Genomic DNA, 27,734 nt, shown 5'->3' with positions numbered 1-27,734 from the left:
GCTACATTATAGCCAAGGGAATGCAGTGCTGCTACGCCTGGCAGCACCATGCAGTGTGTGCCAGGTGCTGACCACCTACACTGGGCGCTGGTAGCCTCAGCTCAGCCGCAGGGCTCAGCTTTAGCTGTGGGAAGAGACTGGCGTGGACAAGGGGTCCTGGGAGGGGCCCTGGAGCAGTGGATGTTCACCAACTACACCCAATGTTTCCGCATTCAGGCCACCAACCAGCCAAGCTGATGTTTCCTGGCGGGAGGTCAGCCCGAGCTGCAGGAACTCTCCTTACTGATCAAGGGGACCAGGCTGACCCAAGAAATCCTTTCCTCATATTCAGTGAGGAGCAAACTGGCTTCATCCAGGCTCCTCTCTTGGTTGTTCCCTAAAGCCTGGCAGGTAAGACAACTGACTCTGGAGTCAGGCAGGACTGGATCTGAATTCAGATTTGGACAAGTAACTTAGCCTCCCTGAGCTTCAATCTTCTCATCTATAAATGGTCGACCAAGAACATTAGTGGCTAATGTGTTCTGAGCCTACTGATATGCTGAAGTCTGTCTGTGTGTCTGTCTCTCATCTCTCTCTCTCTCATCTAGTCCTCACGAAAACTTCATGTGTTAAGGTGGGTATAATTATTCTCCTCTAAGGCCCAGAGTGGTTAAATATTTTCTCTGAAATCACAGCGCAGCGGAAGAGGGGAGCCTGGATTCTAACTCGGGCTGTTTGGCTTCGGAGCCCATCCACTGACCCACGGACCACCCAACCGATGACCTCCTGCTCCTGTGGGTGCTGCGGGCATCATGCAGCACCTGCCACAGTCAGCAAACATGCATGGCTGCTGGCCTAGTTAGCTACTGTGATCCCTTCAGCGACAGGCGTGGCTCAGTGGATCTTATGTTGATACCTGCTGGGTTTTTCTCTCAAAAAGAGTGAACAGGATGAAGCTTCTCTGTGAATTAAATGGTGGTTTTTACACATAAAACTGACAGTTCTATTCTTCAGTATCTTTCTTTTCATTCAACACAGTAGCCCCAAACTACTTAAAAACCAGTGCCATTGGGCGTATTCGACTATCACTCAGCCACTTGCTAGACTATTCACAAAAGAGAGGGTTGAGCAAGAAGGACAAAAGAAGACGAGACCATTTGGCCCACTTTCAGTACACCTGCCTCAAATCTGCTTTGAAAGAAAGAGTTAACTGGCAAATAAGAAAAGAATAAAACATTATAAATTGATTCAGTTGAGACATGCAGATATTCTGTAAAAGGAGATAATCCATTGCTAACGAGAGAAGGCTGGGGAAGAATCCTGAGCTAGGTGCTGCCAATGGACTGGAGAAAACGAAGGAGATAACAGAGTATGACAACCTGTCCCTGAAATCCAAGAGAGCGTTCCAGGAACACTATAAAACCTTATGGAGCATTTATCTTCTAAGCACCCTTTAAAGTCTGGTTTGTGAAAAAGTAAACCAGCAGCAACTAATTCTGTGCACATCTTAGGAACGTGTGACCAGCTCTACCCTTTTCTCAGAGCTCCGCTCGGCCAAGAAAATGTTACCCTGTGACAGGCCGGCAGAGTCTGCCTGAAAGTCTAAGAGGCCTGGCTGAACCTCTCCGCCACTCTATCTCTGAGAACAGGGAGGTCCAAGGTCAGCACTTAGGAACTTGTCAAGACTAGCTGAAACCAGTCAAAACCAAGATGACTGTCTAAATGACCTCCAAAAAATTTTAAAGCTCATTATAATATAATCTCCATGCTAAATAATACACCTACTAGTGCCATGACAATTGACAACTGCCATGACAACGGTGGAAAAGAACACAAAGGAACAAAAAGAGGGTGTAATCCTGATGAGAGAGAGAGAGAGAGAGAGATGCCCCTTTCCCAGAAAAACCCGTGAATATTCATTCCTCTTATCTATTTCCTTAAACCTCCCTTTCATTTCACTATCCTATTTTAGCCACCTTTCGACCACTAAGGGATGAGAAGCTGATTTGAGAGCTGTGCTCCAGCTTCTCCATCCTCTGGCCCTAGAATGAAAGCTTGTACTGCTAACACTCACTTATGGTCTCATAATTGGCTTAGGGACAGCGAATGGGACAAGAACGCAGCTTGGGGTCCTCCCAAAGGGCATTTTGCCCCTTTGTAACAGAAACTTCCCCACTGTCTCCCTAATGCTAGCCCATTACAGGCCTACCGACTGGTCCTGAGCCTGTGCCCCAAAAGACTCCCTGTCACCGTCTCTTCACCTGGGTTCCCGAGGCTCGTGGTCCTGCTATTTCCCTCCTCCACTCTGATTTGACAGCAGTGAACCCCCCACATAAAACCAACCCCAGAAAAGTCTCTAAAGGATGCAGATGGTTGGACCATTCCTCCCAGCACCCAGCCCTGGGCTTTAAATAAAGTAAACCCGAGAGAAGGTGTGCCCAAGTGGATTCAGCTCCAGAGGCTCTGCTTCAAAGCTCTAGCGAGAAACTACAGATTTGGAGCTGGGAGACTTTTAACTCCAGTCTTGTGTCCCGCCAGGTAGAGTTATATGCCTTCAGTCTTTCTGGATTAATCCACCTGCCAAAAGAGAAAGGCACAGTGTGTTCTGTCTACCTGAGTATGGAGATAGACAAACACGCACCTAGGTGAGCATGACACAGGGAGCAGCAGTTGTTGAGGTAGAAACCACCCCAGAGTTGTTCTACTGGCATGAAGTGAGAGGTTGGGGGAAAGGATAAGATCAGAAATGTACAAAAATAACTTATTCTCCCACTTCAGAATGGAGAGAGACTACAAAATGGAGGCCGTTTGGAGATTATAAAATGGAGCTGCCCATATTGAACAGAGAATGATGTTTTGAAAGATAAATAACGTAATCAAAGTGATTTTTACTAGAAACCCACCCAAAATATCAGAAGCATGAACTTTTGCGTGTCACAGCATTCACAAGCAGGCATTTGGAGGAACTGGTGGTGTGAGCAGAGAATACACCTGAGAGTGGGTGTGGTCCCCACAGCCTACCTGTGCTGTCGGGCATTCTTTAGATAGTGAAGATGCAACATCTGGCCCCAGTACCAAGTGACTCATGTCACCAATGCTGGTCAGGCTTGAGGAGGGGGCCTGGGAGCAGGTTAAGCAGCGAGGCCTGGCTGGGGTACTTCAGCCCTGGGCAACTCCTGCACCTTTACAGGGACCATTGAGGCCCAGGGGCATCAAAAGGCCCTCTTTCAAGCAACCTGTGACAATGCCAACGAGAACACAAAACAGGACTGCACGGCCACCTGCCTTTGGCTTCAGACCAGAAAACCACACTTCTAATCCTGGTTTTCAGCCTGACCCTTGGAAACACTGATATATTTTATTCCAAGTGAAGAACGTTCTTCATATTTGACGCAGGGCATCCCCATGTCTGTGACACCCATCAGTGGCTGATGGGAGTTTTATGGAATCACTTTAGAGGGAAACAATTCCTCCTTTCCCACGCCAACATTATTTGTATGAAAATAACGCCTGCCACCATAAGGATACAATATGACACTAAATACAACCTCCAGCAAAGTCAGTGTCTGTGCATAAGTTTACTCGAGGGTCCTCCTGCCTCAAACAAAACCACTGTCACCATGGCAACCACAAGCCAAAAGGACTATCAACTGGGAAGCCACTAACAATTGACAGGCAGGTGTGTGTCCTTTTGTCAGATAGCTGCGTACCTGAAAATGACTTGTTAGATGACTGGCTTTTGCAGATCAAATACTCTTGTTCCTTTGTTTTTAATTCCTAAAAAAGCAACACATGTTCATGGTAAAACACTTAAATTGAACAGAGGGTGGAAAGTGGGAAGTAAGTACTTTAATTTCCTGTATATCCTTCCAGAAATGTTTTGCATATACAACCACTTATGAATATCCTCTAAATACACACACACATGCGTTGTGCTATCCATTTTCTTCTACATCTTGGCCACTTATTGCTGTACAGTTGAGCCTTTTCACCTGAGCACACAGAGATCCAGCTCATAAAGTCTTCCAGTCCCAGGGAACGCCCATGCCTTCTGTGATGCTAGTGGCTGTTCCATGATAAAAGGACACCATCATCAAGTACGTTTCAGGAAAGCTGACTCATACAATTACATGGATTTCTCTATGATAGAAACTCATATTCCTTGAGTATCTCATATACACAGTGGACCGATAGAGGCCGATTTTATGTGGCATGTCCCTCCCTTATTTCACCCCAAAACATTTTTTCAAGGATGACTTACTAACATCTTGTGCAATGTGATCTCTCTTCCCGCAATACTCCCCATCTCCCATGCTGCCTCAGTCCTTGGCTAAATTATTTCCTACGCATCCTTCAGACCTCAGCCAAGCTCATCTTCCTCAGGAACATGTCCTCCGACCGTGGCCATCCGCCACGCCTCACCCAGGCTGAGTTCTGGGACACACTCTTGCCCAACCACCACCCTCTCCTCCACTGCATTCCCTCAGATTGCAGCAAATGCTCAGTGGTGTGATTCCTCTCTGCTGCCTCCCGCCGGCCTGTAAGCTGATCCATCACCACACCTTCTTATGCTCGTGCCTACTGCTGGCACACAACAGGTGCTCTGTGAATATCTATTAAGTCAATATAAGACGATGGTGTCCCCAGAACCCAGCTCTGTGCATGTCTCTCCAGTTGCTACAGTGAAGGAATTCACTTCTAAACACACCACAGAGAACTTTCTGGTGAGGCGAAGCGCCGTTTTGCGTTGTGCCTCATTACCTCCTTACACACTTGCCTCATATGCATTTTGGTCTGGCAGGTTTGCAGGATTAAATGTGGAACCTTCTTGTCTCAGACAGAAATATCTCCAATGTGTGAGCAGTTGGTACCCACTGACATTCTGATACAGAATTTGCTTTATATTTTTAGAGAATTTCTGCTCCAACATTTATTTTGCTCAGGGAAAGAAATTGGAGTGTTTATGTAAAATAAGACTAGTTTTCATTTATGATGGGTTTTCACATTCTGAGAAGAGCACAATTTGACAAAAATGGGGTCTTCCACTTACCACACATGTGAAGTGTGCATGTAAACAGGCATGACACAGCCAACGGAACACTGGGGCATAGCCACAGGGTGCTAGGGATGGTGGCATGTAGGACACAGTATAAAGAGGTGGTTCTGAAGTCAATGTGTCCGGCTCATGTGCTTACTCACCCATTTTCCTAGCTGTGTCATCCTGAGCAAGTCTCTAAGCCTCAGTTTTCTCACTGTAAAATGGGAATAATAATTGTTCCTACTCCACTGACTTGCAGGTCGGATTGTATCGTATTAGACCATGCTTGTGCATGCCTGACAATAAACACCACATAAATGTTATCCAAAGGAAGAAAACTTATAGAGGGAGACATCAGCAGACTAATGCACAGGGGAACACCTCCAAGGACAATGGATTGTGTGTTCTGAACAGAAGATTCCATCAGCTGGGAGCTGGAAAGAGAGGAGAGAGTGAGACAAGGGAAAAGGAAGATTTCCTTCATGCATCTGCCAAGACTAGTACCACCAAACAGCTGAGGGACCCCAGGTCCTCCGGAGAGCCCTGGGTTGCAGATGAAAGGAAAGCAAAGAGCGTTATTTGAAGCCCGATAGCATTTCATTGACACCACCACCAAGGTTCTTGCAGCCATGTGGCCCCAGCAGTGGGACTTGAACACAAAGGGGCTCCCTACGTCTGAGCATGATGAGCAAAGGGAAGGCAGGGGAGGAGGTCCATCAGCTTCAGACATTCGCAAGCAACTGGCTCCACACATTTCCTGTTCATTGAATTTCCAGTGGTGAAAGAGGTTCCAAGGTGCAGGAGAAAAATAAATGCCATCTGGTTCAGGGTCATAGATATTCGTAGGCATCAGCCATGGCCCTATCGGCTTTTCAGTATTGTCTTTGTTATAATAACACTAACAAGAGTGATTCTTAGTAAGCATTTACCACCTGCTAACCACAGTGCTAAAGGCTTAACATTACTGTTTCATTTAATCCTCATAAACCCCCATGAGATAGATGTTATCACGATGCTTACTTTACAGATAAGCAATCAGCTTAGCCTAAACCCTTGTGGCAACTAGCATACATCACACTTACTCCTAGACCACATACCCTTGAATAAGACCCACGGCTGACTCAGTGTATCCCAGGGAGGGCTGCTGAGGAGGCCTGGGCCCAACTACAGGTCTATTTGCATGCCTCCCCTGTTCTTCCAAAATCCTGGAGGCCCAGTCTGCATTTCCTCAGCAAAGCCACCCCTTTCTCACTCAGCTGGTTGAGTCAGTCCGGGACAGTGGCTGTTATCCTATTCACCCCACTGAAACACACTGGACTGTCAGCCCAGGCTGCACCACTCGCTGCTCTCATTTCCAGAGTGCTGAAGATGGCTCCATCCTTCCCCCTCATAAGCAAAGCACGGATCAGAAAATTTATGCTAAGTGTGATATTATCGTAGGAATGACGTTGAGCTACCCCTAAGTCATTAACAAAATGTAAATTACCTACAAATTCTACTCTCTACTATTAATGTAACATTTCACAAATATAGAGACACCAGGTTACAAAAAAAGGTTAACAATCTTTGCTTTTTTTTCCTTTTGTAGAGTGAGCTGTTTATTTCACACAGATCTTTTTCATTCATATATATATACTATATAGTATATATAGCATATATATAGTATATACTATATATAGTATATAGTATATATATTATATATAGTGTATACTGTATATAGTATATAGTATATATATACATATATATGTATATGAGTATATATATTATATATTTATATATATTATATATATACTATACATGTATGTATTTTATTAGTTCTTGCTCTTACATTGTCCTTTACTGCTTTACTGCCCTAGCCCCTCCTTTTAGAATTCCCTAACCTAGATTCAGCTCCTATCCTACTGCAAGCCTCCACCTTGATTTCTATTATTCTGGAAAAAAATCAGAGAGAGATTAAAAAATACAAACAAATTAATAGACCTGAATGTGGTATTATGTCATTAGGAATACATCTAAAACTATTGTCTTCAAAAGCAAACAAACAAAAAAGTCAAATCCAAATACAAGTAGAACTGACAGACCAACAAGCAGAAGGAAACAATGATCCATTTGTAATGGCCTGCAGTCATGTAGGAATTAGGTAGTAATGCAGTAATGCAGGATTTAGGTAATAATGTAGTAATGGAGAACTCAGGTAGTAATATGTAGTATGGAGGATTCAGGTAGTAATTTCTAATGCAGGATTCAGGCAGTAACGCAGTAATGGAGGATTCGGTAGTAATGTAGTAATGCAGGAGCCAGGTGGTAATGTAGGATTCAGATGGTAACGTAGTAGTGTAGGATTCTGTTAGTACTATAGGGATGTAGGATCCAGGTGGTAAGATAGTAGCACAGGATTCAGGTAGTAACGTAGTAATGCAGGTTTCAGGTAGTAACATACCAGTATGTAATACAGTTCAACAAACATCTTGGAAGAGTTTTTCTATCCCAGCCATTCTGCTAGGTTCCCAAAGGGATGAAAATATCACAGCCCATGACTTCAATGAAAGCGAGCCCAGTGAAAAAGAAACCACTACACTGTTGGAACATAAATGAGGGGGCTGGTGACTGACTGTTCTGGAGAGGACGGCTGAGACCACAGGGAAAGACAAGGCAGCCGTGAAGCTGGGATCCCAGGAAAGGACGAGTCTGGCCAGGGCGGTGGGCAGAGCAGGCTGGAGGGCAGACCTAGGAAGGCCATTCTGGGAGCTGGAGTCCTGGCATCTAACATGACAGGGAGAGGAGGAGATGGCTGGCTAGTGAAAGAGGGCAGTGAACCAGCATCAATTTGAGAGAGTGTTTACACCTCACCCTACAAACAAAACTGATGGGAAGGACGGGTTTGGGGAAGGGCTACATCAGGAACCCATCTGGGGAGCGGGGAGCGGGAAATTGGTTCGGCGTGAGGAGACTGTATATAAACCAAGTGCCTCCAATGTGCAGGCACCTTTATCTCCTCAAAGGCTCACAATGACACGTCACACTGTACTGATGGGGAAACTGAGGCTCAGACAGTGGAATGCTCTTCCCCACTTTACCAAGCTGGTACTCAGAATTGTGATACATGTCCAGGCCTGCTGCACTCCAAAGACTCGCTGTTGACTCTGGAAAGCACCCAGAAATAGGCCAGGATGAAGACGATGGGGGCCACATGGGTCAGTGTCAGGGTGAAAAGGGACCAGAGCAACAGCTAAGTGTTTCAGAGAACCTTAGGCGGGAGGTGTCAACTCCTTTCCCACTTGCCTTTCAGGAAACCGTCCACTAGCACCTAAAGCCATGCATTTGCATTTCACCCCATTTGACATGGTGACCAGACTGTAGAACAAAGGCTATGGAAGGTTTTGCCTTGGAATTCTTTCCCAGTAAGTTGTGGAGGACGGTGGTCCCTACTGCTGCCTATACACATGGGGTAGTAGTAAATGAGAAAATGCAGCTAAGGTGCTACGTGTAGAGCATGGCAGCATGGCTCTTGATAAGTAAGCAACTTATCCATTCATTCATTCATTCATTCATTCAAGAAATGAAGCTCTGGGCTAAGCATAAGCCCAAGCACAGGGTTAAGGGATCGCATAACAGCCTCCTCCCGCTAATACTAATTCTGAGAAATATCGACACAAACCTACGCACACACACACACATATGCAGCTGTGCAGACCTCTCTTGGTGTCATGTACATGCATGCATTGGTGTGCTCTCACACACACACACACACACACACACACAATCAGAAGTGTAAGGAAATGCCAAAAGAACTTGAACTTGGCTACTCCAATTTAGTCCAATTTTGAATTTTAAGACAGGGATAGTTATTCTGTGACACAAAAATTAACTTCCAAACTACAAGAGAAAAACTGTGAGCACTTTGGGACGACTGTGGAGACACTCCAGTGGCACACCTTGCGTGTGTCGTGCCAAACACTCTGGTCCTGCAGTGATCACACTAATGGAACAGGGTTGGGAAACTTCACCTGGCGCTGGTGGGAATGGTAGGTGCGAGAGGGCCATGCGCCGATGGTGCTGGTGGTGGTGCTGGGGGTGACGGGGGCACAGGGGGGACCCTGGTGACTTTCTCCCAGGCCAAGGCCACGTGTCCAGGCCTGATTCTCTGATCTGGACCCGATTCCCACATACAACCACAGCACTGTCATATTCAGTTAGTGTGGGGGGACTGACAGGAACAACGCAAGATCCGAGCCGACTCCAAAGGCTTCAGTTCAGAATTCCAAGGAGAAAGCAAACCATTGAGAGTCTTAATTTGTATTTGATATCCTGGGGTATCTCAGTCCTCTCTCTCCCTCTCTCTCTCTCTCTCTCTCTCTCTCTCTCTCTCTCTCTCTCTCTCTCTCACACACACACACACACACACACACACACACAATCAGAAGTGTAAAGGAAATGCCAAAAGAACTTGAACTTGGCTATTCCAATTTAGTCCAATTTTGAATTTTAAGACAGGGATAGTTATTCTGTGACACAAAAATTAACTTCCAAACTACAAGAGAAAAACTGTGAGCACTTTGGGACGACTGTGGAGACACTCCAGTGGCACACCTTGCATGTGTCATGCCAAACACTCTGGTCCTGCAGTGATCACACTAATGGAACAGGGTTGGGAAACTTCACCTGGCGCTGGTGGGAACGGTAGGTGCGAGAGGGCCATGCGCCGATGGTGCTGGTGGTGGTGCTGGGGGTGACGGGGGCACAGGGGGGACCCTGGTGACTTTCTCCCAGGCCAAGGCCACGTGTCCAGGCCTGATTCTCTGATCTGGACCCGATTCCCACATACAACCACAGCACCGTCATATTCAGTTAGTGTGGGGGGACTGACAGGAACAACGCAAGATCCGAGCCGACTCCAAAGGCTTCAGTTCAGAATTCCAAGGAGAAAGCAAACCATTGAGAGTCTTAATTTGTATTTGATATCCTGGGGTATCTCAGTTCCTCTCTCTCCCTCTCTCTCTCTCTCTCTCTCTCTCTCTCTCTCTCTCTCTCTCTCTCACACACACACACACACACACACACACACACACACACAGGGAAGAGAAACAACTTTCAAACACAGCATTTTGAAAGGTTCATGAGCCTTCTTGCACATCAAATGGCTCTTAGAAAACATTTTAATGATTTCCGTGTAAACAAATCAGAAACATATGGATTAAATTTCCCTTAAAATATACACATGTAATTAAGGGGAAAAGTGCTTGGCAAAACGCATTTTGCATTTTATCAAACCCAACATTTGAAAAATAGGTTGAGACATCTGACAAATCTAAACCCAGCTATCCTGCCCATCCCGATGGCAGCACACATACTCTGCGCCTATGCAGGGGCCCACGTCCACCTCACCAGACCTCTGCCCTTCCCTGGGCTTTTTAGAGGAACCTACTGGATTGTAGGAGACAGAATGATTCCTTGGGCTCTGCAAGAATGGTTATCCGTCTCCCTTTTCCTGGACCTGTTTTCAAATTCCAAGGCTTGGGCCCCCGGGCCCAAGAGCTCTCACCTTAGCCGTCCAACAGGCCATGCCCCATTCCTCTCACCTGTGTTTTCTCCACACTGGGTCCTGGATTCCTTTTCTCCCTTCTTCCTTTTCTCCCTTCAGTGTGGGTGGGACCAGTGTTCCAACACAGACCTGTTCCCAGCTAAGCAGCTAACCGCACTGTACCTGTCCGCAGTTTCCACGATCTCCTCATAACTCTCACAGCCTCTCACCACCGGGCCAGCCTCCCAGGTCCCATCGCTACCTTTCTGACTCCCACAGAGGGGTGGCTGCTGCTGCTGCTTCTACTGGGGGCCAGCCCTCCGCAGCCCACTCCACAGCCATCCAGACTGCATGCTTCCTCACTCTTATCCCAGCCCCACACTCTTCCACCTTGACACCTGCAAAAGGTTTGGTGCTCCTGTGAACACACTTCACTACCAACCAGCCCTTGCCTGACTAAACTCCTTCCTATCCTTCTCCTCTCAGAAAGACCTTTTTTGATGCCCAGGACCAGGTCAGGTCCCTGTTACGTGCTCTTTAGTACCACACCCTGTCATTTGTAACTCTTGTCACTCTGATCATACTTGTTCAGCACCCATCTTCCCCCACTGCTCAGGGAACAGGGCCCACGTCTGTCTGACTCATGGTCATATCTCTAGAGCGTGGCACAGTCAACATTTGATGAATGAATGGATGAAAAAATGAAGGAACACATGGATGAGATATTCTTTTAGTGAGACAATATTTTCTTGTTCTCCCTATTTCCCCCTTTCTGTCCCAAGCAGATAATCAAAGCCTTTGTAATCCTTGCTTCCAGGATGTTTTCAGGCTGACATGTAAAAGCTACATAAATCAGAAGCTCCCCAGCTCATGTGGCAACCTCAGCTCAGTGAAGTTATTGAGGTGGGTGTCACGGAGTGCAGAGGAGAGAGGGCCACAGGTCAGCGAGAGAAATCAGACTCTGGATACTGGTCTGGGGTCTTCCTACGATGGGATCTTGTCCCTACCACCTGGCAGAACCAGGAAAGTTAGAGCTTCAGGAGGAAGTCTCGCGACGGACCTCATGTGGTAGAACCCAACGCCTGCGGTTCTCAGCCTGCTCAGAAATTCCCATACCCCAAGGAGACCTGAAAGCAATTGAGTCCCAGACACCAGAGGATCCTGAGGGACCAGACTCCTATTCTCTCAAAGCTCACGCCCAGAGAGGCAGCAGAATCAGCTGGACTTGTCATCAGGAAACCAAGGTCAACTTTGGCACAGACCTTCCTACCTGTATGACCTGGAGTAAGTCATTTGGCCCCCCTGACCTTTAGTTTCTTTGACTGAAAAAGGGAGATGAGAACACTGCCTGACCACTCTCATGGGGCTGCAGAAGGAATAAGATGAGGACAAGTTGTAAAACGATATAAAAGATTAAACCAATTAACTTCCAAAATTTGCATTTTGCTCTATGCAGCCTAACACGTCTGAAAAGAAAGCTACTATCTGCCCCTTTTCTGCTTGGATCTAACATAGTCACAGGCTACGGGCTCCTTTTCCTCTCCTCTCCCTCCACCTCACCTCCCAGCCAAATTATAGAATTTTTGTTTAATGTTGTCCACGGGCACATTTGTAAGCCATCACCTTTTTTATTGCAGTTTGTCAACTGCCTTCCTCTGTCTCTGCAACGTCGTGGTTACTGTACAGGGATCGGGAGGAGGAAGATGATCTTGAGGGGGAAAACCCTCAAGATCAGTGGCCCAAAATCCAAAACAACACAGAGCCCATCTGTGTTCGTCAGCAGCCACGTGAGAAGATATAAGCAGAGGATTATAGCCCAAACCCTGATCTATTTCCAGTTCTTGGGTTTCAAGCACGTTGAAACAAAAATATTTGGGAGACAAATTATTTCCTTTTCCTTTATAGGTGCCTTGAAAACAATGGCTCACAGCCCAACAGCCCAGGCACTGAGGTGGTATGTGATCTAGAGAGACACGATGAATGAAAACGCTGGGTTCTAGTCCTGCTTCTACCACCTGTTGTCACTTGCTCTGAGTACAGGTTCTCCCTGTCTTAACTATAACTGCCTGTGAGACTCAAACAAATGAACGTGGTCACTGATAACAGCAGAATATGTCGGCATTTGTCAAGTCCCAGGCTCCCTGAGAAGCCACATGACTTACCAGTGCTATCTGACTGCAACCACATGTCGTGGGTCTTATTTCCTCTCCTGCAGGAAAAAAGCTAATGCCAGTGGGCCACCACTGCACCCTAGCCCACACGAGCACTATTCCTGCAGTGCTCATGGTAAGCCCATGAGGTCAGAAGTGTGCTTGTCTCCATTTTACAGCCCAGGATGCTGAGAATTGGAGGGGAAGAGGAAGCTGACCACACGCCTGTACTGGGTGGCGCAGTAGGCCAGGCGTCCTTCTCGGTGTTTCATCTGCACCACAGCCCCGAGGCAGGTCACGTGATTATCATCTCCAGTTCGTGGATGTGGACAGGATGCGCAAGCATTTTATGCAGTTACAGATGCGCAGGTGAGCACAAGCCATGGAGGCGGGGTCGTCACCAGGCTGGCTCTGGGCGTGGCTCTGGCCCTTGGCCACCCTCCCTCGCCACCATTTCCCAAACATTACTTACTCGCCAGCTTTCTTGGGGAGTTTGTGAGCCACCCAATGTCCTTCCAAAGTATTTCTTTCCATTGAAATCAGCACAGTATGTTTCTGCTGCTTGCAAACACCATAGTAACACTACGGCCCTGGTTATTTCTCACAGCCCAGGACGCACAGACACTGGTGCGTCCCAGCTCATCCCACATCTGTGGAAAACCCATGAAGAGCCTGGCAAAGAGCGGGCACCAGGCTGGATCAGCAGGGTCCCTGCCCTCCGAGAACACCAAGCAGGGAAGGAAAAAAATGCATGCCATGCGCTTCTGAGACAAAGCGATGATAGAACAAAGGAATAAATCACAGTCACTTACATAACAAAAGACTGAAGGAATTGAAGAGGTTGTATTGAGATGGTTCTTAAGAAGGAGCATTTGGATAAACAGGAAAACAGGAGGCAGGGACAATAGGAATGGAGGGAAACGAGAGATAATGGAGGAAAGAGAAAGGTGTACTCAGTGAACAGAATGGGGGCTCAGTGGACAGAATGGGGGCTCAGTGGACAGAATGGACAGAAGGGACAAGCAAGAATGAAGGGGTAGGTTGAGAATAGAACATTCTTCTTTCACATACACACGTACACAGATATATATATGCATAATATATACTATGTGTGTAGGTATACATGGGCATATGTGTACATATAATGTGTGTGTGTGTGTGCATTTTGTACCGCTTCAGCCAGAAAGTCCTTAACAAAGAGTTCAGCTTTATCTGAATCCACTGTCAGACGATCACTAGTTCTCACAAAAGCATCCACCCCAAGCTTGACTCAGAGGAAATGGAGTGGGTCACGGCTCCGAAGGCATGAGCAGCTAGTCTTCAAAGAAGTCCCACTGACAGTACGACTCTCGGCTGGGGAAGCCAGAGCTTCCTCTCCTCACATATCCACTGAAGGATGTTCGGGAAGAAGCTGCTGCTTCGGGCGCCAGGAGGCCCCTAAGACACATGGCTAAAGATTCCGGGAACATGGCCCTTTGAATTCTTACGGGCCATCGGGCAGCTTGCACACGGTAACAACCCTGACCCTGAAGTGTCTCTCAGTGACGTGGGGAAAGGCACCTCAAGCACACAGGTTAAGTGCTGGCCTGGTGGAGCAGCCTGGTTGCAAGGCCCGGCCAAGGAGGCAGAAAGCAGATTGCAGAAAACAGGTCGATTTTCCCAGTTTCATCTATGACTAGACTTTAGACCCAAGAGCACCGCTCACAGCAGCTCCAAAGCAAGTCTCAGATCACTCCGCCATGTACCGGGGCGTGGGGGGAGGCGGCCCAAGCTGCCAGGAGACCATGACCCTGTGTTGGTTTCCTTTGCTGGGGGTGAGATGTCTAACTGAGGAACATTACCGCCAGTGACCAAGCTCTGAGCATGTGTTTTAAGTCCATGTCATCAACAACTAGATCTGAGCTGGAGGGCCCTCTAAACATAAAATGCATTTCTGCAGCTTGAAAAGAAAAAAGACTGTTTGGGGCTGGTTTGAATTAGGTAGAATGGAGACAGGAATTTTCCTGAAGTCCCCGCCCCTTTCCCTTGGGCAGCTACTCACTGCCTCGCAGAGATAAGACTGGGAGCCTGACTGACCTTGGCCCATGACGCTGCAGCCTGGCCAGGGGGTGACTGAGTCCGGGTAGGAGCAGTAGGCAGACCGCAAGAGGACTGCCAGGAATGACTTTCCATATCATCACCTACCTCCCACGGCTCAAGCCACTTGACTTGTCGTTTAGGATTCTGCCTAGCGAGGCTCGCAGCCACACACCGGTAGCCTGAGTGATCAGTGGCAGTCCCGTATGTGTGGCACAAAGCACAATTATGCCTTCAAGCTCAGGTGCAATTAAATCTCTATAATGGTGCTAATGGCTCAAGCAACCTTGAAGTAGCTGCCATATTTTTAAAAAATCATTCTGAGTTGTTTTATATCTGAAATTGTGCTGTAAAATCTCGTTAATTTTTCATCTTCAGTTGAGAACGCATTTAATGCTGAGAGGATGGCTTCCTTCCAGCCACACTGTACAAAAGCGGATTTCCTTCACCAGCTGACAAGCCTGCCCTGGAGAACTAAACTCCGCCGGACAAAGCTGAACTCAGCCCTCTGAGGCTCAAGTTCCCAGGGATTTGCCTCCTACGGAAGAGGCCAAAGAGAAGATTAGGTCACAGGATACAGCACAGTCCAGAGCCCACTAGGGGCCATTCAGACTGACATCACTGTCTTCAAGAGGGAGAGAGAACAAAGACAAATGTGTGGCTGCCCACGTGAGCGAGTGGTCGGGTCCCCCTCCTTGGCACTCCCCCTGCCCCTGACTTTCCATAAAGGTGACCAGTCACTTATGATCTTTCTACCTGTCTGCTCCCCAAATAAACTGCAAACCCCTCAGGGGAGGGGCTGTGTCTGGTTCACCACCCGGTCCCTGACAACCATCAGAACAATGAATGAGTGGGGCACGGCCTCCCCTAAATTAAGGATAGGTAATAGGTAAAGAAAGAAAGGAAGATAGTAGGTATCCAACCACAAAAACAGGCATGAGAAGCATGTTTCAGAGACCTGTGAGTTGCATGTTCTTCAATCATTGACCAACCTCTGTAAACAGTGAACTAGAACAACTTAGAAATGCAATTTATATTCACGTTCTATCCCAGTGATAACAATGACAGCATATGGCTGACAGCTTTCTGCCAGCAACTGTGTGCTAAGACTGCACACAAGTCATTTGACATCCTCACTATAACCCTCTGAGAGAGGAGGTTATATCCTTATCTCTATTTTCTAAAGAAGGAAACGGAGGCTGAGGGACACAAAGTTACTGGCTGAGGATCACAGGGCCAGCAAGGGGAAGAGTAGGAGACCTTCTCTTGACACTGCGCTCTAGTATCTGATACTGAAACTGGGTAGGTGGTGGAAACGGGACCCTGATATTTTTGAAACTTCAATGGTAGACAATAGGGCAGATTTTTACTTTGGAGGTACCATCGCTTCCTGAATTATTTTTTCGGGGAGGATGGCTCTTTATTTAGGAACCTCTCAGGTATGACAAAGCAGAGCAAAATCCTACTCAACGATGGTGACAACAACGAGGGTAACGTCGCTAACTTAAACTCTTTCTACACATCATCTGTTTAGTCCCCACAATCACCAATGTGGTAGACACATTATTATCCACATCCTACAGATGAGGAAACTGAGATCTGAAGAAAGGCGGTGGTGCGCCGAAGGGCACAGCAAGTAAGAGGTGGAACCATGGGTCTAATCAGAGTCCGACTGACGCCAAAGCCCAGTGTTTGGCCATTAAAGTCCCAACTCAAAGGGGCAGGTAGGAATATTTTGGGGGCGGGGGTAAAAAAACAACTCTAGAATCTATGTGAAGACTGAATTTAAGGCACACAAGCCTGAAAACGCGGATCCCCATTAAGGTCCTTGTTGCTTTGTACTCTAAGAAAAACCACAATTGATTGTATTGTAACTCCAGAAGCTCCCAAATACTTAAATACCATTACACAGAATTGAGGAAGGAGAGAGAGAGAGAGAGAGAGAGAGAGAGAGAGAGAGAGAGAGAGAGAGAGAGAGAGAGACTCTACACCAGGGGTCAGTAAATGACCTCCTACAGGTCAAATCTGACCATCTGTTTTTGTAGATAAAAAGTTTTACTGGAACACAGCCAACAGCCATATCCGCTGACTTCCATATTGTCTATGGCTGCTTTTGTGCCAAAACAGCGGAACTGAGCAGCTGCGACAGAGGCTGTATGGTCTGCAAAGCCTGAGATACTTACTATCTGGCCCTTTACAGAAAAAAAGTTTGCCAACCCCTGTACTACACATTAGAGAGCTTCATGGAAACAGCAAGCCAGAGTCTCCAGGCAGAACAGGCGCACACTTCCCCTGTCCAGCTTATGCTGATACACCCAGCTTGTAATTGTGTTTTCCAAAACAATGCACTATCCTAAACCAGCCAGCCGTACCCCCACACCCTCTTCTCTCCTCTCTCCCAAAGGAGCAGCACTATGAATCTTACCTTTGTTGTACATGTTCGTTGGCACCTGGACGTCACTCAGACTGATATTCACAGGCAAGTTATTGAAATGGTCATTTGGAGCTAAGATGAATTCCTTCCCCAGCTCCAAAAAATTCCCGTCTTTGTCCCTTTCATTTATCAGCACAGCATTGAAGTATTCATACTGAAAGAGAAAGTCAAAAACATTCCATGAGGCTCAGAGCAGAGGGCTGGGAACTCCAACAGACCTGGGCCTAGGCTGCAGGTCGTCTTCTACACTGCGAAGCCTACTCTGGTCACGTAACCCCTTTCAGCCTTTCGTATCGTCAGGTGTGATAGCACTATATAAATACTTCCCAATGTCATTACACACTCTGGGAAAACATAAATTGGAGGAGCTGCACAGGACTTCATTATGTGAACACAGAGAAAACTGCCTTAAAAATATTTTAATTCTTTAAATTGTGAAGACAGACCTGTCTTTGTGCAGCCTCCACTTAAGTTGGAGAACACTGGAACACATCAAAAAATAACAAGTAACTATAGAGAGCCATACTTGCTATGGAACAATAGTAAAACAGGTGATGGGGGAAATAGCAGTGGAAGGGCTGTGTTTTTATACATGAGGCTCGGGGAAGGTCTCGCTGCTCTGGTGACACAGAATGAATGAAAGGAGGAAGGGAACTATGTGGACATGTGGGGGGAAACATCCCAGACAGAGGGGACAGCAAGGGCAAAGGGCCTCGGATGGGAGTGTGTTGGCATGTTTTACAAATGGCTGTTTCCTCCTCATCATCACCATCTAAAGTACACAATGCTTACTTTGTTCCAGAAATTATTCCACATGCTTTTCATGTGTTAACTCTCCTTTCATGTACTGATTCTTAGAACAACTCAGTGGAAAAGGTTTGAGGAGTATTTCCACTTCACAAATGAGGAAACTGAGGTATAGAGCACTTAGGCACACTGTCATCTCAACAGGCTTTTTCTAGGAATTGCCAAGTTAATTTTAAGTTTTACACAGAAATGAAAGGGATCTAGAATATTGAAAACAATTTTTAAAAAAGAACGGAGTCCAAGGACTCATATTTCCGGATTTTAAGTCTTACCATAAACCTAATTAATCAAAACAGTGTGGTATTGGCATTAGAATAGACAAACAGATCAATGGAACAGAAACAGAGAGAGTCTAGAAATAAAGCCACACATATATAGTAAATTGATTTTCAATAAAGGTGCCTAGATAATTCAATGGGGAAAGTAATTTCAATAAACTGTTCTGGAACAAATGATTAGTCATATGAAAACAACATCCTCAACCACTAATTCACAATATAGACATATTAATTCAAGATGGATGACAGACTTAAATGTAAAAGCTAAATCTATCATTCTTTTAAAAAATGATGAATATCTTTTGGCCTTCAGATAGGCAATGATTTCTTGGGACAGAGAAAGCACATACAATTTTAAAAATTGGTAATTTCGACTTTATGAAAATTCAAATTATCTGATCATCAAATTCACTATTATTAAAACAATTAGGAAAGCAATTGTTGAGGAAAAAGTATTTATAATACACATCTGACAAATGACTTGTAGCCAGAATATGTAAAGAACTCTTATAACTCCACTTAAAACATTAATGAAAATACAGGAAAAGATCTGACCAGATACCTTACAAAGGAAGGTATAGGAATGGTCGATATGCAAACCAAAAAGTGTTCAACATCATTAGGGAAGGGAAGAGCATAACAGAACTCCAACCAGACGCAATTTTATACCCACTAGAATAGCTGACATTAAAATTTCTGAAAATACTAAATGTTGGCAAGAATGTGGAGTAACCAGAAATCCCATACATTGCTCTTGGAAACATGAAATGTTACGAACACCTTGAAAATTCATTTTGTAGTTTCTTGTACAGTTAAACACATATGTACCTTATGACCTAGTAATTTCATTCATAGGTATTTATTGAAGAGGACTTAAAGCATATAGCCATAAAAACATTTGTATAAATGGCCATGGAAGACAATAGCCAAAACTAGAAACAACCCAAATGTCTGTTAATAGGTGAAAGAATAAACATATCTGTGATACATTCATACAATGGATTACTACTCAGGAACAAATTACTGACACATTCAAAATATGGATGGATCTCAAAAACATTTTGAAAAAAGAAGCCAGAATCAAGAGTACATATGTGTGATCCCATTTATACGAAGTTGTATAACAGGCAAAATGATTCCATAGTGACAGCTAGCAGGGGGTTGCTTCTGGGAGGGAAGGTGGGGATCCACTGGAAAGAGACATAAGAGAACATCCTGGGTGGCTAGAACAACCTGGGTCTTGATGGGGTGTGTATTACTCCGGTGTATTCATTTGTCAGTACTCATTGAATTGTACGTTAAAGAACTATATTTTACTATATATGCCTCAATAAGAAAATTAATCACAAAAGACTTTTTCCACTTTTTAAAAAATTACTAATTCCAAAACTTTATAGAAACAAACTCGATTTAACAAATTCCACTCCCAGCCATTTTTTTGAAGCATACTTTACTGTGATATGACACCCAGAAACAAAAAAATCATAGCAAGGGCTTACTGAACTCAAGGGGTTCACCGCTTGCGGTGTCCCATTCAAGAAGGAGACATGGTTGTCTTAGGTAGTTTTATTTCCTAGCAGCAAGTAAAGGACACAGGGGATTCACATTCAAAGCTCTGTGACCCCCAAGGGAGGGTTAGCCATTGCTTCTATACACTATTTGGTTAAGTACGTGTTGATTTTTTTCTTTGCTCTTGGTTAACACTTATGGTTTGGGTTCCTGACAAGCTCAGCCTGTTTACAGCTACGTCTGCAAAATACTGTGCTACATTTTAAGATTTAGCATGAACAGTCCTTAGTTAAGAACCACCCAGACCTGCATACCCTTGTCCTAACAAACGGAGCACCTTACCAAGCAGCAACCCTGTAACTGGCCCATGAACTGTCCACGCAAAGGGGGAGTCCCCTTCTTCGGAAGGGATCTGCTTTCTAAGGAACACAGACGTGCGGCTTCCTCCCACAGCACCATTTTGAGTAAGGTCTGAATCTTCCACAGACTCACATGTTTCCCAGAATATTATCAACACTTTTAAAAACTCAAGCCTTCAATGCCATTATTTTATTATAACGATGGTAAATGAACAAAACTAAGCCTCGGCCTGCTTGGTAAAGGCCAATACAATCATAGTTCAGGCACAGGTTCTTTGGAGGCAGCTTCCAAACTGCTGTTTAGTTGAAAAATCTGTACAGCCCAGAATGTAAATGAAGGGAGGATGGAAACAGGCGAGCAGGCTTTTGTTCAACGGAGTTCATCATTTACGACCACGGGTGACTGTGTGTGCCGCTTCTCCTCCCAAATCCATTTGTCCATTCCATATTGATTTTGAAGGGCTGACTCAGTGCAAACAAGAAGGATCGTTCCTTAGTCTTTGGAATTCATTGCTATAATGATGAGGCTTGGTGGCTTTGCCCACACGTTCAGGGAGAAGGTATGGTTAGCTCAAGTCACCTTATGATTTCTGAATCCCTGTCACCCATGGAGTCCAAGTAAATTAATGATGTCGTGAGTACATGTGATAACCTACTAAGTGTGATGGGGCACAAAGGAAACTAACCCAGGGGACAGGCGGTGGCATATAAAAGTGGTGTCTGGGCTGGTCACCAGAACCTGACCTGAACCTGGCACTGGCTCAGAAGGAGGAAGTCCAACGAGTATGTGTCTGTAACTGATTCAGGAGGGCAGGGATAGACACAGTTTTTCTGTAGAGTCAGGTACTAAATATTCTAGGCTTTATGAGCTCTAGACGCTTGTCTGCAATGCCTGTTGTTCCAGCAGGACAGTGGCTACACACACAATATAACCCAACAGGCCTGGCTGTGTGCCAAACTTTACCAAAATTTACAAAATTACAGAAGAGATTTGGTCTGTAGGCTGTAGTTTGCCATGCCCTGCAGTAGTCTGTTAGGAGAGTTTCAAGAGACAGAAAGAAAAAAAGGAATCTTTTTTGGTTGGAAGGAATCAAGCATTTCTTTAACTGAAAACTTTTTGAGCATAAGATTGAAAGAAACGAACTAAGTTGAAGGACTGATGTAACCCAACTTTAAGACTTATTATAAAGCTACAGTAATAAAGGCATTGTGGTATTGGCGAAAGAATAGACAAATAGATCAATGAAACAGAATGGAGATCCCAGAAATAACCTCCCATAAATACAGTCAACTGATCTTTGACAAAGGAGAATAGATAGTCTCTTCAACAAATGGTGCTGGGACAACTGAACATCCACATGCAAAAAGAAAAAAAAAAATCTAAACACAGACCTTAAACCCTTCCCAAAAACTTAACTCAAAATTGATCACAGGTCTAAATATAAAATGAAAACCACAAATCTCTCAAAAGATAACATGGGAGGAAACATAGATGACCTTGGGTATGGTGCTGCCTTTTTAGATACAACACTAAAGATGCAATCCATGAAAGAAATACTTAATACACTGGACTTCATTCAAATAGACAAGTTCAGCTCTATGAAAGACGATGTCAATAGAATTAGAAGCCAAGCTACAGACTGGGAGGAAATATTTGTAAAAGACACACTTGATAAAGAACTGTTATCTTAAATATACAAAGAATTCTCAAACCTAAACAATAAGGAAACACAACTCAATCAAAAAACGGGCCAAAGATCTTAAAAGACCCTTCGTCAAAGAAGATATAAAGATGGCAAATAAGCATATAAAAAGGTGTTCCACATCACACATCATCAGGGAAATGTGAATTAAAATAACAGCGAGATACCACTACACACCTGTTAGAATGGCCCAAATCCAAAACACTGACAGCCCCAAAGGCTGGCGAGAAAGTGGAACAACAAGAACTCTTACATTGTTGGTGGGAATGCAAAATGGCACAGCCACTTTAGAAGACAGTTTGGCAGCTTCTTGCAAAAGTAAACATACTCTTACCATATGGTCCAGCAATCATGCATACTCCTTGGCATTTACACAAAAGAGCTGAAAACATGTCCACACGAAAACCTGCACACAGATGTCTACAGAAGCTTTATTTGTAATTGACAAAACTTGGAACTAACCAAGATGTCCTTCAGAGGGTGAATGGACAAATAAATCATGGTACATCCAGACAATGAACTATTTAGCACTAAAAAGAAATGAGCTATCAAGCATGAAAAACATGGAGGAACCTAAATGCATATTACTAAGTGACAGACACCAGTCTGAGAAGGCTACATACTGAATGATCCCAACTCTGTAACCTTCTGGAAAAGGCAAAACTGTGGAGACAATACAAGATTAGTGGTCACCAGGGGTGTGATAGGGGAGAGGGATGAATAGGCAGAGCACAGAGATTTTCAGGGCAGTAAAAATAGTCTGTAAGATATTAGGTTGATGCAAAAGTAATTACGGTTTAAAAGGTTAAAAAAAAAAAATTTGCCAAAACCGCAATTACTTTTGCACCAACCTAATACAATGATAAATATGTGTCATTATACATTTGTCCAAACCCATAGAATGTACAACAGCAAGAGTGAACCCTAAGCTAAACTACGGACTCTGGGTGATTAGGTGTCAGATATAGGTTCACCCTTGGTAACAAACGTACCACTCTGACGAGTGACGTTAGAATGAGGAAGCAGCAGGTAGCTCTCTCTGTACCTTCCTCTCCATTGTTTTTAAGCCTAAAACTGCTCTAAATAATAGTCTTTAAAAAAATGTTTTGGAGCAGCATCTCCTAGCTACATGAGGCATATGTACTACTTACCAGTGTTACACTAATGTGCACATTCCAAAACAAATTACAACGATTATATTAAAAATAAGTGATGTATTCCCACTGGGCATCCCAAGGGCTTGCATTGTGCCCGCCTGGCTGCACCACGTCTCTGCAGAGTCCCAAAGCAGCATTTCCAAAATACGATGTGTGTGACACAAAGCCATTCCATGGGACAAGTGTGCAGAGTCATTTGTTAAATGTGTGCCAGGGCAAACAAAGGTTTGGCAATATAAGGGGAGCTGGGGTTTACAGCAAGGCAAAGAGGTTTCTTCATTCCGGGGCTTCTCAGGTCCTTTAACTCACTCTGAGAATATACTGTGCTAACTTTGAATGCCTGGGGGAGCGGTGTTGAATGCAACACTCCTCTAATACACTGATCGTGTAGGCGTCCTCCTCGGCATGGACAGTGGGGTCACAAGTGCTTGTGCCATGGTTTTATCAATGGGCAGCTCCCCATGAGACGAGTTCACCAACTGTAGGAATTGTGTCCCTGTTAGGCGCTTTTGTGTCCTCAGCCCATAGCACTTGTCAGTTGGCCAACTGTCCATCTGGTCATCTGGTCTCCCTCACAGGCCACGTGGTACCAGGGTATGTTCTCAGCAGGTTAAGGACATCATGCTGTAAGCCGTGTCTCCTGTGGCCAGGGAAGGGAAGTTGTACAAGGCCAAGGTCATGTTGCTGCCTCTGTCACAAATTCAGAGAGAAGAGTGTGTCCAGAGCAATGGGGTAAAGGTGACTCCAGAAGTGGCCAGCATTGCTGGTCTGCACCCATCGTCCTAAGATGAAGGGGACAGTGCAGGAGCTGTGATATCCCCACAACCTGCAGCTTCCCCAAGGGCTGCCTGGGCATCACCCTGCAGGTAGAGTCCCTCTCCTTCAATGCCATGGTCACATACATGGCAGTTTTCAGTTCTGATAGAGCTGCCACCCGGGAAAATAATTCACTCTCCACCCCTCCACCAACTATAGAATCCAACAGGTCAGGACTTCTCTCACCAGCAGAGTCAGGCGTCGGATTCAAGAGGAAATATCACCAGAGAGCAAAACCGGTTCAGTTTGTGCGCCCTTTCTGATTAGTGGATGGTGACTGGCGCTATGTGTTGAGAAGGAATCTATGCTCTCCTCTAACGGTGGCCCCGCCTCTCCCACACCACCTGCATCTTTGAAAACCCCTCACTCTTTTTTTGGGAGTTGATGCACTTCCTAGAAAGAGCAAGATAGTACATATTTTAGGTTTTGCAGGCCAGACAGTCTCTTATCCAATTCTGTTAGTTAAGCAAAAATAGCCAAATGCAGGATGTCAACAAATGGGTGTGGCTGAGTTCCAATAAAACTTTATTTACAAAACGGCACTTTCAAGATCTACAGCCTGCAAGCCATCGCTTCCTGAATCCTGCCCTAGTTCCGTAGTTCCTTACTCTTTCCAGGTGAGAGGCACCTAATCTCCTAAATGAAGGTGTCTTACTGCAGTGCTTTCTCAACTCCCGCTGGGGAGCTTTTCAACATCCGGGTGCCCAGGCCAAATCTCAGGACGATTAAATCCAAATCCCAAGATGGTATTTTTTCAGCTTCCCCCGGGTGACTCTAGGGTGTCACCCAGGCTGAGATGGCGTTTCCTAGGGTGACTCCTGCCTTCCCTTCTGGCGAGGTAAGCTGCATAACAGAACCACAACTGCAGAGGGCCTGCTTCACAGGCTGCAAGTATCTGCTCCACTCATTTTGGCTTTAATTAGATCCTGCCTGGAAAGTTCTCCAATTGTTTCTTCTCTGTGTGTGCTGTGGGGCAACCAACTGTAAAGTCCCTGGGAGGTGGCCCTGTGCTGTGCTCCAATCCTCTCCTACTCACCACTGACCCCAAGGATAAGAACTCCAACCCCCAAAACCCAGCCTGCACAAAGCCAGTCCCCACTCAGTCAATCGCCAGGTTAGTCAGGATGCGCCAGAAACACAGAACCAAGGGTAGAGAAGGAGGAAGGGAGGGAGAGAACGAGAGAGAGGGAGAAATGGATTAAATGAATTGGCTCATTTGGTTGTGGGAACTGGCAACTCCAAAATCTGTAGAGTGAGCTGAAAGGCTGCATATTCAGGTAAGAGTTGATGCAGGAATCTTGAGTCCAAATTGCACAGGGCAGGCCAGGCAGTCTGGAAACAGGCAGGGTCTTCATGATGCAATCCTGAGGTAGAATGGTTTCTTGCTCAGGAAAACTGTCTTTGCTCTTAAAGCCTTAAGCTGTCTGGGTGAGGCACCACCCTCACCATGGAGGGTGATCTGCTTCACTGTGGTTGTAAATGTTAATCACATCTGAAGAAAAGCTTCACAGCAACATAGAAACCTGTTTGACCAAACGAACAAGTGGGTACCACAGCCTAAAATTAACCATCACCACGGTCCCCCTCAATGGACTGTGGCAGCAGTTTGTCAGCTGGACTCCCAGCTGTCTCCTTGTTTCCTGCCATCCATCCAGGCAGCAGCCAGAGTGATTATTTAGAAATGTGAATTGGACTGTTACTGTCCAGTGGGTTCCTGCCACCGTCAGAATAAACCCTTCCCCAGGCTTTGAAAGGCTCTCCGGTCCAGCTGCTACCCACCTTGCCCACTTGGTCTCCTCCACGGACCAGCCTGTCACCCCACTCCAGCCTAGCTGCCAACTTGCTACTGTTTAAACACATTTGTTTCCACTTCAGGCCTTAGCCCAGGGCACTAACCCTTACAGGCAGGCCGAACCAGTGCCCTGGGATTGCCTCAGGCAGCCGTACCCCTCGGTCTATGTAACAAACCCTGCTGCTGGCTAAGCCCACTTGAGTGGGTTTCTGTTACTTGCAGAACTTGCAGTGGGTTTAGTTACTTCCTAACTAGTACACTCTTCGCATCCTGATAATGCAAAACCTCCAGGATCCCATCGGGAAGACTTGCTCTCAGCACCTCCAGGTGCCACGTGGAGGTGTCCCTCTCGCCTCGGGGTGTTATCCTCGTGTTCATCCCCCACCTGGCCCTGTTACTGGCTTCGGTATCTACCCAACCCCAGTCCTGTTGGCCCAATTGCCACCCATCTTTCTCTGTCTGATCTTTAAGTGCCTCAATTTCCTCCCCTGTAAAGTGAAGCAATTATGAACTCCTTCGTACCTGCATGTGAAGTCAGGTAAGAACTGAAAGGGCAGCTGGGGTTAAGTGCTCAACCCCAACCCCAAGGCCCAGGGCTCCCCCACGTCCCCGAAAGCCTTTCTCCTTCCCAGTTACCCCGTCTCCTCTGACCTCTTCTCCCAACTCAGGAAATCAGTGGGTTCTTTGGCCCTTTTCTTCACAGTATTTGCTCCCCTGGAAGTCCTTGCAGGGTTCCTATTGGGTGGTGAGTCCCCTAAGGGCAGGCAGGAGGGCAGGCAGGCAGGCACCCATCCGTCCCTGGGTTTCAGAAGCATCTGTTCTTGCCAGAGACACTAAGCCTTTCCCACCTCCACCTCCCATACCAAACAGTGACTGGGTCCTTGGCAGGTGGCGGGGTGAAAACAATACCCCTCTTCTGGACCGCTCAGATAAACATTTCTACAATCCATCACCAGCTGGGAAGAGCCTCCCTACTCCCTGCCCGGAAGTTAGTTCCAAGCCAGGGGGGGACATCTGGGTGGGTCTCCTGATTCCTTCCCTCCCTCTGCCTGCGTTTCCCCCTGTATTCCATTCATGAAGCAAGAAACCAGCCAAATGTGGCTAGAAGGGGAGGGGCTTTGGGGCCTGATGCCCAGGGTTGAAGCAGCGCTTGCTTCCTAAGGGCTTTCCAACATCTCTGCTACTACTCGGTTTCTTTCTCTGTGAAAAGGGAATGGTGACGCCTACCTCCTCAGGTCTCAGGATTGAATGGGAGAAAATGTACAAAAGCAATGGGCGCAGTGCCCAGAGCAGGCTCTTAATAGGTTTTGGTTCTCTCCTCTTTTCCTTATTATTTTCCTCTTCTGTGCTCTGGGAGAATGGCCAGCTTTTTACAACTTAGATTAAAAAATAAAAATTAGTAGGAATATTAGCTCCAAATGAGCCAAGCAAATACCAAATTCCCAGTGCATGGGGAGGTGACATATATTCCTACTCGTCCATGCCTCTCTCCGAAGGACTAGGGCTGTCTGGTTACTACTCAATAATCTCATTTTCTCTTCATATGTGAAAATTGATTTTTTAACGATCTGTTCCAGAATATTTCTAGCTATTAATGTTACATTAACTCATTTATAATTCCCCAAGTGCCACAGTTCCTTTAAAAAAAAAAGCAGATAATGAATATCCCTCTCCCAGCCATCTGGAATGTCTAGCCTCTGAGAATACTCAAATATGAGTATTAATGGCCTACTTAACAAGCTACTTATGCGAGCCATGGACTGCAGCTTTCTGCAAGTCGGTCTCGGTGGCCACTTGGCATTTAATTCGAAGAGCCTTGGAATGGAACATCTAACTGCAGCATGTTGGGTTCAAATCCCCGCTCTGCTGCTTAGCCATAGTCTCTCTGTCACCTCACCCATACAATGGGATTACAGCCATTCACACTACAGTGGCGTCATTGCGGGGAAGAAATGCATCAAGGATAAAAAGCCCTCGGTTCACTGCCTGACTCAGTCTTAGGTTGAAGTGTATAGTCCTGCTTTTTGTGGTAGGTCGTAAATGGCTGTCTATTGGTAATGTCATACAGTTCCACCGAACAGGTGATGGGCCAACAGTAGTAGTCACTATTGTGGT

At 45.8% G+C, this 27,734-nt stretch overlaps 1 protein-coding gene across 1 annotated transcript in view; it reads right to left on the bottom strand.

The window, feature by feature from the left end:
* The window catches only part of CACNA2D3 (calcium voltage-gated channel auxiliary subunit alpha2delta 3), an 841,437-nt gene that overhangs the window by 488,952 nt on the left and 324,751 nt on the right, over window positions 1-27,734 (bottom strand). Inside the window, 1 exon segment of the mRNA XM_033132710.1 lies at window positions 17,190-17,352. Coding sequence (XP_032988601.1) covers window positions 17,190-17,352 — 163 coding nt within the window.

The sequence above is a fragment of the Rhinolophus ferrumequinum genome, chromosome 17, assembly GCF_004115265.2.
Source record: "Rhinolophus ferrumequinum isolate MPI-CBG mRhiFer1 chromosome 17, mRhiFer1_v1.p, whole genome shotgun sequence".
NCBI lineage: Eukaryota > Metazoa > Chordata > Mammalia > Chiroptera > Rhinolophidae > Rhinolophus > Rhinolophus ferrumequinum.
The sequence above is the reverse complement of the archived record's forward strand: the minus strand, read 5'-3'. Positions and strand labels throughout refer to the sequence as shown.